The 16,605-nt window shown below is 37.6% G+C and overlaps 1 protein-coding gene across 3 annotated transcripts in view; it reads left to right on the top strand.

Moving 5' to 3' along the window:
- The window catches only part of MAGE (necdin, MAGE family member), a 224,698-nt gene that overhangs the window by 166,577 nt on the left and 41,516 nt on the right, over nucleotides 1-16,605 (top strand). For all 3 annotated transcript variants that reach the window (XM_090371627.1, XM_090371626.1, XM_090371628.1), the window contains exon 8: nucleotides 6,834-6,876. In XM_090371627.1, the coding sequence (XP_090227753.1) occupies nucleotides 6,834-6,876 (43 nt within the window). The remainder of the gene's footprint in view (nucleotides 1-6,833; nucleotides 6,877-16,605) is intronic.

Here is a 16,605-nt window from a genome sequence, read left to right as displayed (position 1 = left end):
ACGCTCCAGGTCGCTACATACAGAATATTGTACCTGTTATCCAAATTTCTCTTCAGTACGAGCCTTAGAACTTGCTCCAGAGACCTCTACATAGGGATACTTTTTAACAACCCTATATTTCATTCCAAAATTCCATAAAACAACCATAGATTTCAGATTTATAACCTCATGCAAGAATAGTTATGCACACAAACTGGGAAAAACTCTTGAACATCATACCAAATAGCAGAATTATAGGCAACAACCTACCAGTATTAAAATCCTTACAGAATAACAACATTTCCAGGATACAAACGTTTGACTTCCATAGTTTGAAATAGTGTGGAATACTATTTCAAATTAAAGCGAATCCTTTTAGCTCTTTCATGCATAGAATCTCCCTCTGCATACAACTCAGCAGCAACATTTTTCCTACGTGGTGTTAATTGTGAAAACTTAGTCATTGCAATAGCACAGAATACTGGCGTGATGCAATCAGTCATGTATGGCACATGACATCATCTAAGAGCTTACTAGAGGTGGATGATGCAATAGGATAATGCTATTATAAAACATATGATATATTGCCAGATTTCACAGAAATTTGGTGAATTTTGTAAGTGATGCAAATTTTTGAGTTCCACTGTAAAAGACTGCTACACAGATTGGAGAGTGTGACATTAAGGATATTGGAGCAGTGCCCATTAAGGATATAATGGGCACTGTTTTCTTGGACTAATGTTATTAACAGATTCCTATCCCCCCAGCGGTCAATGGTTTGCCCATTGTTTGTTTTTCTACATTTATTAATGATATTGATGAAGGCATATCAGGCTTAATATCTGAGTTTGTAGATGATATAAAGGTTGGCAGGTTGGTGGTTAATCACAGTAATCATGGTATGCTTTTGCAACAAGATCTGGATAATTTAGCCAGATGGGCTGAAAAGTGGCAGTTGAAATTATTGAAGTTAATATTAACAAATGCAAGGTACTTCGTATGGGGAGCAGTAATCCCAGATTAACATACCAAATGTGTGGCACCACACTCTGTGTAGTGGAAAGTGAAAAGATGTGGGGGTTAATTGTGCAGTCAAGTTCTCTGAACAGTGCAACAGGCTGCTAGGATAGCCCATTGGGTTTTGTCAATGATATGCAAGGATAAGAAGGTGATTATCCCATTTTGTAAGGCAGTAGTGAGGAAGCCATATCTTGAGTATTGTTACAGGTCAGGAGGATTTGTTTTAAGAAAGAAGTGGATCTATTGGAAATGGTTGCAAAAAAGGGCAATTAAATTAATGAGAGGAATAAAACGGTACTCTTAGGTAACTGCAGCACCTAGAGATTAGGAACTTATGAGCATATCTGGTATTTAAGGCTTTGAATGGATTAAGTAAGGCTAAATGCTGATGGAATCCTTCCTCTTGTTCAAACTACACACGAGGTGGCATAAATTTAAATTGAGGAAGGATGGTTGCATGGTATATCTGTGAATATTTTCCTTCTGCCGGCAGGTGCTGTTTGGAACAAACTCAGAAGTGGGTAGTTAGAATAAATTCAAGGAAGAACTAGACAAACTGTTAGAAGGGATGGACAAATGAAATGAGAAGTGGTGTTTTTTTTTTTTTTTTTTTTTTTGGCTGATGCTGTATTAGCTTGTTTTCTTGTATCATTTGCCACTACTAATGCTGTAGTAGACACAACAATTAAGTGTCCAGATCATTACAAATATGCAAGTGAATGTACCCATTCCCTTCACTGGAGGCAGATTTTCATGTGCTGCTGCATTGGCATACTGACACAAGAACCTTTTTCAAACTGTGTTGCTAGTTTGGTATTTTTCCTCTTCCCACATTGCTAACAAGCAGCCGGGGTTCTTCCTTTCCCCACATTCCCAACAAGAATTGACCACCAGCTTATTTTTCATAACCTTGCACAAATTCAACTCATTAAACCTCAATTAGTCTTTAGCTCTGATCATCACTCTCTTACTCAATGATTACTCCTCATGCCATCTAAAACTCTTTTAAAGGGGTTATATCAGAATGGGATCTGCTTGATGTATAAGAGGAAGAAATTGTACAAGAATGAAAAGATAAAAACATGGTGATCACTAAAAGATTAATAGTAAAAAGAAGGAAAAAAAAAAAAAAACAGCACATTCCTACTCTCACAGTCACCCTCGCATTCAAAACACCAAATCCACCGACAACTGTAAAAGTCTGGTACATGAGATGCCAAGTGAGACAGTATATTCCGAACCTGGTCCAATGATTTAAGTGCCAATAATTTGGCCACTCATAATTAGCCTGCAGAGGTGTGTAGCGACCTGTTTCTTGTGGATCTAAAGAACATACCCATGAAAGTTTTACTTCTCAAATTCAAAGTAGTTCAAACTGCTAAAATAAATATATAGCCTTTTCAAAGGACTGCACCCACTGGCTGGAAATGAGAAAGAAAAATTCAAAAATATAAGACTGAGCAAAGTCTTCTACCAAGAGGCAAACAATCATTTCTCACTACCTTATAAATTGTGACACGTGCATCAGTAGTTCAAAATCTACTCTCTATTCTATGTCAATACAGACTGACCACTCGATGCCTCCTAATACCTCAATCTCTGTTCATGATTGCTACTCTCCTCACCAAAAGAACAAAACTCTTAGAAATGTGTCATACATGCTATGAACATGCCACTAGAATACTTCCAGATAAAAATCGTACTCTACAACCACCAGAATGAACCACAAATTCTGAAGCAGGTGAAAAGCACATATTTTAGTGCTTGATGTCATGGATACTGATGAAAATTCATATCAAGATGATGTAATTCTTGAAATTCATCCCGAGGTTAAGATGGATAGTGTGTTAGTTGTCTGACGGCACCAGGGGTTTCCTCCTTGGGTACAGGTAGGCCATTAGTCCCAAAAAAAAGGGGGGGGGGAACAATAGTTGACAGGCACAAGCAAAGCTCCTCTTGCAAGCATACACCAGGTAAGCCAAAACAATGCATGTGCGCACGCGCACACACACACACACACACACACACACACACACACACACACACACACACACACACACACACACTAATTCATTGAAATTGTTGTGGACTCTGAGCTAATCTGAATGGTGAAAAAAACAAATCTGGTTGATCCAGTAATTTTGGTAGTTAAATACTACATGTACAGAAAAATAGAAACTCCCCTAGATTAGCACACAGAGAAGTACCATTGCTAGTGAATTCTGCAGCACCTTCTAGACTTGTCTCATTACTAACATCTTTGGGAGGCAGTTGCCACCCATGTGACTCTGGTATTAGTGTACTAGAGTCACATGGGTGGCAACTGTAATGCAGCTCCAGGGGTTCCCCCCAATTCCATGTCAGGTAGTGTGATGAATACAAAACTCTGTAAAGGCCAGATTTATGTAGGCTAGTGAACGTTCTTGTAGTGTTAGTCTGGGGTTGTGTTGTTCGTCTGCCCTCTTAGCCTAAAGGCCTGTGTTTTCACACAAAAACCTGTAGTTTACTATCCAGCGCCACGAGGAGGCAAGCTGGGCAGTAGTGAGTATTAAAGCACTAGTGGGGCAAACCCTGTGGTAGCCAAAGCTACAGACAGGGAGAACCCAATAATAATAATAATGAAAAAAAGTGAAAGTGGAAGATAGTAGTGGGATGACAAGAAGTGGGAGGGGGAAGTGGTAGAAGTATAGAGGGAGGGCAGTAGTTTAAGGTGCCCACCTGAGTGAAGAGAGAAGAAGAGGATCCCCCAGGTCAGGACACCCATCCTGCTCCGGGGGCAGGAGTTGACAGATGGCAGTGGTGCTACCTACCAGTGGAGGAGTGAGAGATCAACTTGTATTAGTTATAGCAATAGTTTATTTCTACCTCTCACCCAATCTTGATTGTACTCTCACTGATCGTGATGATTTAGTCAGCCAATTACCTGGCCCTGTTTTTTTAATTAAGACTGGAATGGCCATCACCATGAGTTTCCCACCATCTAGACCAAAAAAGAGGACAGTTAATTAATATTTAAGTGTAGTTGTTGCTGACCCCAGGGTCTCCAGGGTTTTCCCTATGTACTGCAGTAGCGTCTGAAAAGCAAATTTGCCAAAGCCGGCAAGTGCAAATAAGTGTTGGTGTGCAAAGTTTATGTGTGTGTTATGTTGAATGCTGGCACCTGGCAACTTTTCAGCCAGAGGGTAGTGAATACCTGGTCCACTGCCTCCTGACTCCCATGCCATGCCACCTGGAGGCATGCCAGGGACCACAAACAGGTAAAGATTCTTAGTGGGATAACAAGAAAACTTGTTATCCCAATAATAAATGAAAAGGAAGGAACATAGCTCGAGAAGTAGGGGTAATGGTATGGATGGGAAAGAAAAGGAAAGCAAGGGGATGAAAGAAATAGGCATCCCCAGAAAAGGAAGTCAGCAAGAGATTAAAGATTAAAAGATACTAGTGGACAAAGCTTACAGAGTTCGCTAAGGCCACACAGCTAAATAAAAGTAAAACTAATATACACATTATTTACAAAGCCAACAATTTAACATTATTCTCAACTAGAGAAGAATAGACAAATCACTATTTACACCAATAAATAAATACCAAATTTGGTTATCAAAACTACAATCATTTTTGGAGATTAATTTAATTTAACCCTTGTAGGAAGGGTACTTTCACTCCTTCGCTTATGCAAAGAAATCAGAACACTCATAATAAGACAGTAAAGAAACTAACATTCTACAACAAAGCAATAATGATGAAATCAGCTTTAGCATGTAAACTCCATCCATTTTAGAGGATACACTTTCATTAACTCTATCAAGTAGGTTAACCAACACACACCTAAAAGAGAACATAAACATACAGCATGTATCCTTTCCATGCTTAAATCGTCGTTTCACATACTGCCCAACAAAACAACAATAAACACAAACAAATCAAACCTTATCCTAAACTAAACTAAACTTAAACGTAAAATAATGAACCAATGTATACTCCCCACCATGACTTATGGAAGTGAAACTTGGGCACTCACCAAAAGAATGGAAGAGAAGCTGAGAACTACACAGCGAAGAATGGAACAAATTATATTGGGAATCAGACTGTTAGATAAGAAGAGAAACACATGGATTAGGCAGCAAACTCAAGTAAAGGACATTCTTATCAAAACTAAAGAACTAAAATGGTCTTGGGCAGGACACATAGCTCAAAGACATGATGACAGATGGACTAAGAAAATAACAGAATGGTACCCAAGAGGAGCTAGAAGAAAATCTGGAAGACAAAGGCGGAGATGGATAGATGAAATTCATGAGTTTTTGGGTAGTAAATGGATGGCCAGTGCTCTGAAGGAACTGGAAACTCAGAAGGAACTCAGAAGGAACTGGAAAGTTGCTGGAGAGGCCTTCATCCTGCAGTGGATTGAAAATGGCTGATGATGATGATGCTTTGAAAGTCCTTGTATGTCATTTATTTTATTGCTTTTATTCTATTTGCTGTACCGCATATTTTATTTTATTTTATTTTTTGTTTGATTTTATTTATTCACTTTTAATATCGTTTATATTCATAATAGTATTGTTTCTTTTATTTTAATGCCTGTGTATTTTTAAATTAAATTATTTAATGTTCAAGTCAGTGGTTGCAATATTTTTATCAATATGAGTATACCTGATGCCCAAAGTCTCTTCTGTTATGATGTTGGATATGTTGGTCTGGCCATCATCCTACATTCCATTCCCTTTCATTTTATATATTTGGTCCATAGGATTAAAATCAGTGCTGTGTGCTGGCCATTTTAACATTTGCACATTCATGGCCATGAACCATTCTTAAACATCACCAACAGTATGACTTAGGGCATTATATGTTGAAACAGACATGAGTCTGTACCAAAGAATTAGCAAATCATAGGGAATATGAGATTGTCCAGAATGTTAAAGTAACTATTGGATATATAGTTTCCCACACAACTCACCAATGGTCTTTGGCCATACTTTGAGCTGCACCATAACTATATTTCCTCTGAACTTCTTTGTTAGTACATAATTCATTCTGATAGATGTTCTCTAGGGATCCTTCACATTCACATTGGTCATCTGATTAGGATAGGGTGCAGCAAGATTTGTCACTCCATTAAACCTGCTGTATGGACCAATTATGGCATTCTTTGCACCACAAGGTAAAGCTGCTGGTTGCTGTTGGTACTGTTTGTCTTGCATGCTGCCACTCTTCCACAAAAACCAAGGCTGTGAAGCTTTTTATGCATTTTGTTTATACAGATCTCAACTACTGTTGCTTTATGGCTGATGTTTTGCAGGGATATCCAATAAGATTGTCATACTATCCTTCTTAGTACTCTGATTCCATGGGGCGAGCTTCTGGGGCTTCCCATGCATTGCTGGTTTGTGATGCTAGTCCTGCTTCCATTTCATGCTAACATCATCTACAGTCAACTGTAGGTGGTGTAGGCTGCAAGCAGTTGTACAAATTGACAGAACAGCAATGTGACATCCAACAATAACACTCCTTTTGAAATCCTGCACATGAATGTGCCACTATGAGACATGCTCATACACCATCCTTATATAGTGTCACTTATTTGAGTCACTTCCCAGATTGGCACTTTGCTAATCTGGGAAGGTCAATGGGCTATGAAAACAGGTTGTCCAGATACTTTTAGGAGGGTATTGTATTTTTGTATTGTCTGTGTGATAGAGCATGTTTACAGTGTGCCAGTTTTATTTAGTAAAGCTAATTTATTATTGTTATTATTTTCATATTTTCTTTCTTAATGTATTATTGAGTATTTGTGTTTCTTTTGAAACCTGTTTTAATTTCTTTTTTAGCTAATCTCTGGCAAACTTTGAGTAAACTTGGAATCAATTCAGAGTAAGTATTGTTGTTTTCATTAATGAACTGATCTTAAGTCATAGTAATGAAATGAGAAAAAATTTGCTTAAGAAATCATTATGGTGAGTGGTAAAATTTCTTGGGTAAGCTATGAGCTGACCATGCTGAGTGAAAAGAAATCTAATTGGATACATTCAAATGTATCCAAGGATTCTTTGCTTGATTATCTTCAGTCATAGGGAATATTGGGAAAACAATTTAAAATCTCAGTTTATGTTGCATGGGATGGTGCAGATTTTATGATGGGTAGTAAAAGTGGGGTTACCAAACTAATGAAGGAAAAATTTCCTCCTTTAATTGTATGTAACAGTGCTAATCACAGATTAGAACTAACCGTTGGTGATACAGTGATTACAGGTTTCTATAGACTTAGGGCATTCTCCAGTCGATGGCGAACTTTTCTACAGAATGTTGAAATGATCGATATAAAAAGATGGTTCTAGAAGAATATAAGCATTTGAAGAACACTTCAAAGTGTGATACCAATTTCATTAAGTGAATGTGAATTGAGGATTTTTTCAAATGAATTTAGTGTTAGAATTAGTAGGTAGAGGTATATGATGAAAGAGAGCAAGCTTATACAGCATCAGCCAAAAAAAAAAAAAAAAAAAGCCTTCCCATCCATTCACTCCAAAAGTTTGTCCAGTTCTTCCTTGAATTTATTTAAGCTATCAACTTCCACAACGACAGATGGAAGTTTGTTCCAGCAGTCAACTACCTGCTGATAAAGTTAAATTTCTGCACATCTATTCTACAACTATCTTTCCTCAATTTTAATTTATACCTTCTCAGGTACGTAATCTGAGCAAGAGGAAGAATCCCATCAGCAGTGAGCCTGCTCAAACCATTCAAAGCCTTATACAGCTCAATCAGATCGCCTCACATGTGCCTCTGATTGATCTCCAAATGAGCAATTTGCAGAACTTAAACCTTTCTTGGTTAGAGCACCCATTTATTCCATTCACCAATCTCATTATCCTTCTATGCTCATTTTCTATATAGCAGGGATAAGGGGTGATTATCCCCTTATACAAGAGGATAATCACCCCTTCTCCCTGCTATAAAGGATAAAGTATGTGTCTGATGAATGGCAACACCTGGAACATAAATTAAACTCTGCTGTGTTTCACTGTGGTGATAGATAATATGCCTCTAGATAAAAAATAGAACTAAATTGATGTTTTATATTGATAAATTGATAAACATATTGGTGTTTTTTCTTAAGATTGATTGCATAGAGTTGGTTGACATCAGCAGGCTAAGAATGCCTATGCTGTTGATAATTTTTTCGGGCACGGATAACTTCATGATGCAAGGTTGTCAATTCTCTGTTCCACCAAGTAGTGGTAACAAGTTTTTTAGATTTCCTTTTAGTAGAGTGAGTAGTAGCTTTGAGGAGAGTATTGTAAACAAGAATAGCACAGTCAGCTGAAGGCATATTTTCAGAAATTTCAGAAAAACAAGAAAATTCAAAAATCAAAATATTAGAGAATTTTTCCCAATTAGTATTTCGCAAGGAAAAACAAGAGGAGGCGGAAGAAATGGAAGGAACAGGTTGAATCTGAAAGAAAATTGCGTGATGATCAGAGGAAGTCGAATCAACACAAACTGCCCAAGAACAGATTTTGTTTAAAATAGAGGAAGAGCAGCAGAGCATTAAATCAATATTGGACTGACCAACAGAAGAAGAAAAAGTATAAGGAAGATCAGGTTTGTTGAGAATATTAAGTCAGTGCTGCATGATAAAGTCTTCAAGAATACAACCAGGTGGATTGGAAAAAGAAGAAAACCAAGTCATGGACTTGGCAATAAAATTTTCAGGGCACAAGATTCTGAAAGCATGGTTCAGAAAAGAAAATGCCATCCAATTCATCTTGAGGGGGGCAATAAACTGAAAAGAAATAGATACTTCCAAAGGGACTAAAAATATATGCTCAAGTTACAAATTGCGAACTTAGACAGCCAATTTGACACCCACTTTGCTCTTTTGGTTGTAGGAAGACTAATAATCATTCCATGCAAATAATAGGGGTCCTGAATTAACAAAATATGAATAGATTTCTCTAAAGAGTCTTGCCGAAGTTCATCTAGAACAGTTTTTGATTTTTGACCATTAAGCTGAAGGATTTTATTAGAAAAATTGTGTGTTAAAACTATGATTAGGATTTGAATTTAGGAATATATTATTCATATTGAGTATGATTCCTTACATTCACCAAAGCTCGTATATATTCACTATAGGTAACATCTTGGACTGAATGTTTATGATACTTCTTTTTATGCATACAGTTGCAGCAACAAGGTGGCTGATCTTTATTGGGACAATCCTCAGAGATGTGTCCATTATGGGCACAGGGACCGCAAGATGGAATATTCTGAGAACAGGAGGCAGCAGTGTGTCCGTAACCAATACACAAACAACACCTGGTAACCACTGTGAAAGGCCTACATCTGTGAGAAGACCAACCAATATATAAGCGTACTAAGAAGATAGCAAGTTTATATATTCTTCAAGAAAAGGCTAGAATCCAATTCGCAGTTTGTTTAGATTTCGAGGAAGTACTAAAACAAAAGGTAACTTCTTTAGTGAAGTCATAAAAAGAAAAACCTTGTTCGCTAAAGTTTTATAAAAAAGGTCCTCAAGTACAGTCCATTCCGGTTATTTGGGACACATCGGGACTAGTGCATTTTGGCCCGATTAAGCGGCTGCCCCAATTACCCAAAGTTTAACATAAATAGTTAAAAATACAATGTACCTCTCCTCCCCCCCCCCTTTTTTTTTACAATTGGTTAACTGTACAATGAAATCACGTTGCGATGAACTCAACATAGTAAAATACCATTCACTTATATGATGTGCAGTAAGCGGCGGTCATTGTGATCACGTTTGTGAATTGAATTTTAATTCTATTAAACAGTGATTCTAATTAGCAGAAATAGGAGAAATATTATCCACAGGCTATAAAAGCAAAGATATATTAAGCAGAAATTTACCTTTCAAAAAATACGTGAAAATCGGAAGAATATACGTGATAATCGGAATAATTAATATGTACATACGAACTAGTTGACATTTCTGTTCACTGACATTTGTGGGTGGGAGTTAAAATTTAAAACAGTAAAAAGATAAGCAATCAATAACAAAGAACACGGCACACACCACGTGGTGTGTGCCGTGTTCATTTGTGAGTAACACAATATGCGCAAGTGAAAACCGAGTAACGAGTTACAAAGCTTTAAAAATACGAATGAAGAGAAGATCTGAAAATTAATTTTTTATATGATTGAAGATTTCATGGAAGTGTAAACACATTTCACCATAATAACCCACAGAATTCCAGCTGTCCGTATTATCGCAAATTCAGTAAGATCGAGTTTACTGTCCGTTTATGATAGATTTCACTAACAGAAAAGCCCAATAAACAGGTGACTGCTAATTGTTTTTATTGTTTTATGGTTGTGACCTCCAGAATTTCGACCAAACCACGTGGTACCATCGGAGACAATTGTAGAGTAATCTCCAGTGTTGCGGTCTCCTGCCCTGATTAAACGGCATGCTGTCTCAATTAAATGGAGTAAACCCTGGCTATTTTCTCAATTGGTTTCTGTTTTTTAAGATTTTCCCCGATTAACCGGTGGCCCAAATAACAGGAATCCACTGTATTTCTTCCTTGGAAGAATTTCTGTCTGTCATAAATTAAAATAGTTGGTTATAGAATTTTAGGGGGATCCATCTTAATACCCATATCAGTCAGCAAAATTAACAAAGTTATCTTACAAATATCTTCTGAAGTGGTTGTCTCTACAGCAGCACTTTTATTCTTTCCATTATCCCTGCTAGCAAAATTAATCTATATCATTGATGAGACCCCTGAGCAGTGCAGACAGGTCAGCAAACTTCATATCTGACTACGCAATTGCCCCCAGGTCTTTTTCATTCTCCACTACCCTGAGTGTAGTACCACACAGTTGGTAAATTTCTCTGTGGTTACTGCTACCCATATGCAGTATTTTGCATTTCTCAATTTTACACTTCATTTGCCACTTCTCACACACCTGCCCAACTTTTCTAGATTCTGTTGCAGTAGTACACTACCGTTACTGTGATTAACAACCCTGCCAACCTTTGTATCATCTGCAGACTCGGACATTAGGTCTGATATACTTTCATCAGTATCATTGATAAATATATAAAACAACAAAGGCGCATTATATCCAAATTCACCTATGCACCATGAAACCCCCACCAACAAACAACAAAACAACAATGGGCCCAACACCGAACCCTGGGGGGGTGTCCACTAATAACATTAGTCCACGAAGAGCAGTGTCCATTGATTAATACACTCTGTCTTCTCCCATGCAACCATTCTTTTTTCGATTTTAGCAATTTGCCCTTAATGCCATAGTGCCATAGTGCTCCAATTTGTACCAATATATACTAATTTGATTGGATACATTTCATAGTATTCAGTCAAATTGGCCAGACAAGACTTCTCCTTTGAAAACCCATGCTGTGCTTGAATTATTGCTGCAGTCTTATATAGATTATCCTGAAATGCTTCTTTAACCAGTGATGTCCCATTATTTTCCATTCCATGGGGACCACTCGAGTCCAAGATGCTTTTATAATTATGGCTAAGACTTTGCTTACTTCCTTTGTGGCCTCCTTTAATATAACTGGATAGATCCCATTCAACCCAAGTGCCTTTCTTATGTTTAACTTCAACAATTTCTCCTCCACTTTGCTCTCAGTTTTTACAAGGTCATTTAGCTCCTGTTAGTTTAATAAGCTTCTGTCCTCCACTTCCCTACAGAATTCCTCATGTCTGATGTAGATGCAAAATACTCGTTCAGTTTGTCAGCTATCTGAGCAGGATCATCAACAGTCGAACCATTGATATCAAGTGGACCAATCAGATTCATTCTGTTCCTTCTAGAATTTACACAAGTAAAGAAGTCATTACTGTTTTTCTTTGCATCCTTTGCCAAAGATTTCTCATAATCTACCTTTGCTTGCCCAACCTTCTTTGTGACTTGATTACAGACTATCTTATATCTACCATAGGCATCTGTGTCTCCTGATAATTTATATGCATCCCATGCAATTTTTCTTCTTTGTACAAGTCTCAGTTCATCTGAGATCCATTTAGGCCTAAACTCTGAACAGTATTTCTTAGTTGGTATGAAATGTCTAGTAGCTTCTAAGATTAATTCCTTGAATGCTTCCCATTTAGAGTTTGCTTTTGGTAACATCTTCAGTTGGTTCCACTATAGAGAATTTAGAAACTGTCTGAGACCACTGTAGTCACCTTTATGGAAACAAAAACCCTGCTCTTTACCCCCGATGGTAATTAGATCTTTGAGTAAATCCCACATTAGTACACTGTGATCACTGCCACCTAGTGGTTCATTTATCTGCAGATTCGTAATGCATGAATAATCACTGCTGATAATCAGATCAAGGGTATTACTCCCTCTGGTTGCCTCTGAAATAAGCTGTTGTTGAAAACAATCATCCAACAAATCCACAAAAGTCTTGCTAGTGTGACCAACCCACAAGTTCCAATCAATATTTGGAGAGTTAAAATGTCCCAATTATAAGACATTCTGATTTACTGGCCCCTCTGTTTCTCTGTACAATTGTTCATTGTACTCATCAGAGTTATTAGGCCTATAACACACTCCTAACCTCATTTTTGATTTCCCAGTGCTCATATCACACCAAACTGATTCAACATTGAACTGTCCACCCATGTCAACTGATTGCAACAGCATAACGCTTCATATCCTGTCTATCCTTTCTGTACACACTGTACTTCCCAAATTCCAATTCTGCACTGCTTATATCTGTGTGAAACCACATCTCTGATATCCCAACAATATCCACCTTTGATGTCTTGACCAACACTTCAAATTCATCAAATTTATTTGCTATACTCCTAGTATTGTTGTAGATGCAAGTATACATGCACCTGTTCTTATTCTTAGTTACTCCTAACAGAGCCCATGTATATACTTGTTTCGTGGTGACTCCCAGCAGTCCTTTAAATCCCCAACATCTTGCTTTACAGGCTGCTGTCCATTTTAATAGAAGCAGTGCAAGAATCACTTTCACCTCTGCCTGCAGCTACTGTTAATCTTTTAGTCTCTGAATCCTCCCCAAAGCTAGCAGTTTCCCGACCCACCTAATACTGTCTTGATAGCATCAGCAAATATTCTTGCAACCTTTCTATTTAAGCGTATCCCATCCCTGTATAAGCAGTTTCTCCTGTTAACAAACACAGACCGTGCTGAGAAAAATTCTACCCCATGAGCCTTGCACAATCTCTCCAGGGCCGAATTTATCGACAATGCTCTCATCATATTCTCCCTCTTATCAAGTCTGGGCAGAATTAATTTAACCCTATCTCGCAACTTTTTTTAAACATTGCCCTGTGCTTGTTAAGTAAATCTGCACATCTACTCTTAATGTTATTAGTGCCATCATGTTCAATAATATCACCTTTTATGTCCTTAAAAGATATCTGCCCTACAATGTTATCAACCTTTTCCCCTGGCAGACATATTCTAGTCCTATTCCACTTATCCTTTTGACACAATAAATTTCCCGTCTCCCTGACAATAGTCACAGACAATAATCCCCAATAATAATTTGATTTTCAGTTCAATTTGCAGTTCGTTGATGACAAAAACAATTTCTTCAGTAGGTTTCCCATGGTTTGACCCTGCAAAATATGGGGATTCATGGCTGTTTCGAGACTATCATAATGAGAACTTAAAATTTAGAATTTTCTTAAAAAAAAAATTTGTTATGAAACCAGTTACTACTTATGCATTTTTTAAATTCTTATACAATAAATTTATGCATGATAAATGCCATGTTAATATATCTTTATTCCAACAATTTTATTTTTTGTATGAAGGGAAGGGGACATTTTGAACTTTTTCTGTTATCAAGGAATGAGTATGGCACTTTATGTCAACAAGTAATAGTAATTATTTTTATAATTCTGAAAGTTTAAAAAAATCTGCATAGGAGGTGCAAGATTTGAGATAATATGAGCAAGTCAGAATTTAAGAAATTCTTTTAATTTGGAATCAAAATTTAATGAAAGTTTAATAAAGGTCAATAAATTTTAGAAAATATTACTGCACTGAAAAGAAAAAGTGATAAAATTTTTTGAAATTTTGATTTTATTTTTGACAGTAATCCTACTCTAATGTTATGCTATCAAGTAGGGAAAAAAATAATATTTAAAAACCATTTATGCATGTACATTATTTAGGTTGATTTCAGCCTATGAGTTATTGCTGCCTATAAAATGATATATCAGCTTATTAGTGTACATAGTGGATATAGTGTTTGGTTAAGGTGCCATTGGTGGTGTCCCACATCTGTAACATAGACCTTTTGTGATGTATACAGAACCTTTGTGAAAGTCAGGAAAAGTGTAGTGTGTTGTATGTGAAAAGTGTTGTGTTGGATTCTGTTTTTATGTTCTGGCTGCTTGGCCGCAGGGTCCCTAGTGGGACTCCACATTGCCTGCCACCACCACTGGGTGATGAGCTAGGCTGTCCATAGCACTCTGGCTGCTCTCTGTCAAGGGTAGCCTAAGCTTCCTGATGGAAACCAAAAAAAGGGGGGGAGAGCATGAATGAAAGAATTAATGGATGGTGAAGATAGTACTAGGAGTGAAATCAAAGTGTGAACATAGGAAAAGGAGGAGGATGAGTAAAGAAGGCATCCTCTGGCAGAGCAAAGAGGTGGGAGGGAATAAGTGGGAATCACCCCTGGCATTGGAAGCCCACCCATTGCCAGGGAAAGGAAGACAGTTCCAGAGCAAGGGAGGTCTACAAAAATGAGTGCCATGTTGGCATACCACAAGTGGCAAGGAGATGTCAGCAGTAACCCAAAGGTATTCGGGTGCAAAGAGTTAGTATTGTTATTTGTCAAGACCTCTAACCAAGTTGCCACCTGGGTTTCACCTATATGCACCTGATTCTTTGCTGCAGTTGCCTCAGTAGCCTTACATGGTTAGTAATTTATCAACAGTTCGACAGCAGTCAACTTTGACTAATAATAAAACAAAATTAGAAGGAACGACCTTTAGCCTCGCAGCAGGGACAGCATCTCCACCCCAATCATGAGGAGGTAGGTTGCCCTATCTAGGAACATCCATCCAATCGGACAAATTAATCAACAATAAGATTCATTAACCTTATTCATTTTATTTGGAGCTAGGATCCATTGCTCTATCATGCTCAAGGGCCCATCTCAGGCATGGCAGAGAAAGGGAGACTTGCTCCCTTAATGTAATCAGGGTGATAATTGCCATCTGAAATCATATTACCTTAACATTTCTCGGACCAGGGGAAACATCTCTGGTCAACTAAAAATCCATGTAATACAATTCCTTAACTGCTCACACTATTACCCTCTCAACACACTTTGTAATAGAAAAGGGGAGGAAAGTCTGCACTGGACAAGAACACAGGACTCTTACAATTTCTGAACATATCAAAACAGTAGCTCCATGGCCAATCATGGACGTATCCAACGTACTTCCAAATTCAAGATCTTATCTGAATCATCCTGCCAACTGAAGAACTGGCGGCATCATCACACAACTCAGCAAGATATCTAAGACTATTTACTATAGTTGGAATTCTTCTTTTGAGAATACCTTTAGATTTTGCATATTCGGGACATATCTTGTCCACTACTGTGTGCACTGAGGGACTTTTCCTCTGCCAACAGTTGACACACTTAGAAGACTGATCTCTAGCTTAGTACATTCTTTAAAAGAATGGCCACAGAACACATCTGCTTGACATAGTCTGGCCATATGGACATATGGCATACGTCTATAGCATTGAGTCAGATTTAGGAGGTTCTGTACTCTGTGCGAGCCCAGAGTAATCAATAAATACTCTAGTCCGGGCCACAAGAAACCTTATGGCGTCAGAAACCTCTAATATATTAGTTAGTGTCATCAGTTGGACTGTCCTGGAATTGGTAATGTGTGCCTTAGGTGTGTAGAATGCCTTCTCTGGAATACAACTGAGTGAACTCAGCAAGAGCTATGTAGAAGTTTTCTTATTTGAGAAAAAGATTGTTACAATTTCAAGGATTTTCCTATATATATATTAGTAAATAGTTTAATCCGGTAGTCATCATACTGAAATATTGTTCAAGATTTAGGCCTAAATGGATGTCAGATGAACTAATGAGACTCGTGGCAGAGAAGAAAAATTCATGGAATGCATATAAATTATCAGGCCACACAAAATCCTGTGGTAGATATAACCTAGTCTGTAATAAAGTCACAAAGAAGGTTAGGCAAGCGAAAGCAGATTATGAGAAATCTCTGGCAAAGAATGCTAAGAAAAACAGCAAGGACTTCTTTACTTATATAAACTGTAGAAGGAAGGGGATGAATCAGATTGGTCCACTTGATATTGATGGTTCTACTGTTGATGATCCTGCTCAGGTAGCTGAGAAACTGAATGAGTATTTTGCATCTGCATTCACACATGAGGAATTCTGTAGCAAAGGACAAAAGCTTATTAAACTTTAACAGGGAGCTTAATGATTTTTAATAACCAAGAGCAAAGTGGAGGAAAAATTGTTGAAGCTAAACATAAGAAAGGCACCTGGGGTGGATAGGATCTATTCAGTTATATTAAAGGAGGTGGCAAAGGAAG

This window comes from Mastigoproctus giganteus, chromosome 4, assembly GCF_048544385.1.
Source record: "Mastigoproctus giganteus isolate SK-2022 chromosome 4, ASM4854438v1, whole genome shotgun sequence".
Classification (NCBI taxonomy): Eukaryota; Metazoa; Arthropoda; class Arachnida; order Uropygi; family Thelyphonidae; genus Mastigoproctus; species Mastigoproctus giganteus.
This window is presented reverse-complemented; position numbering and strand designations above follow the sequence as displayed.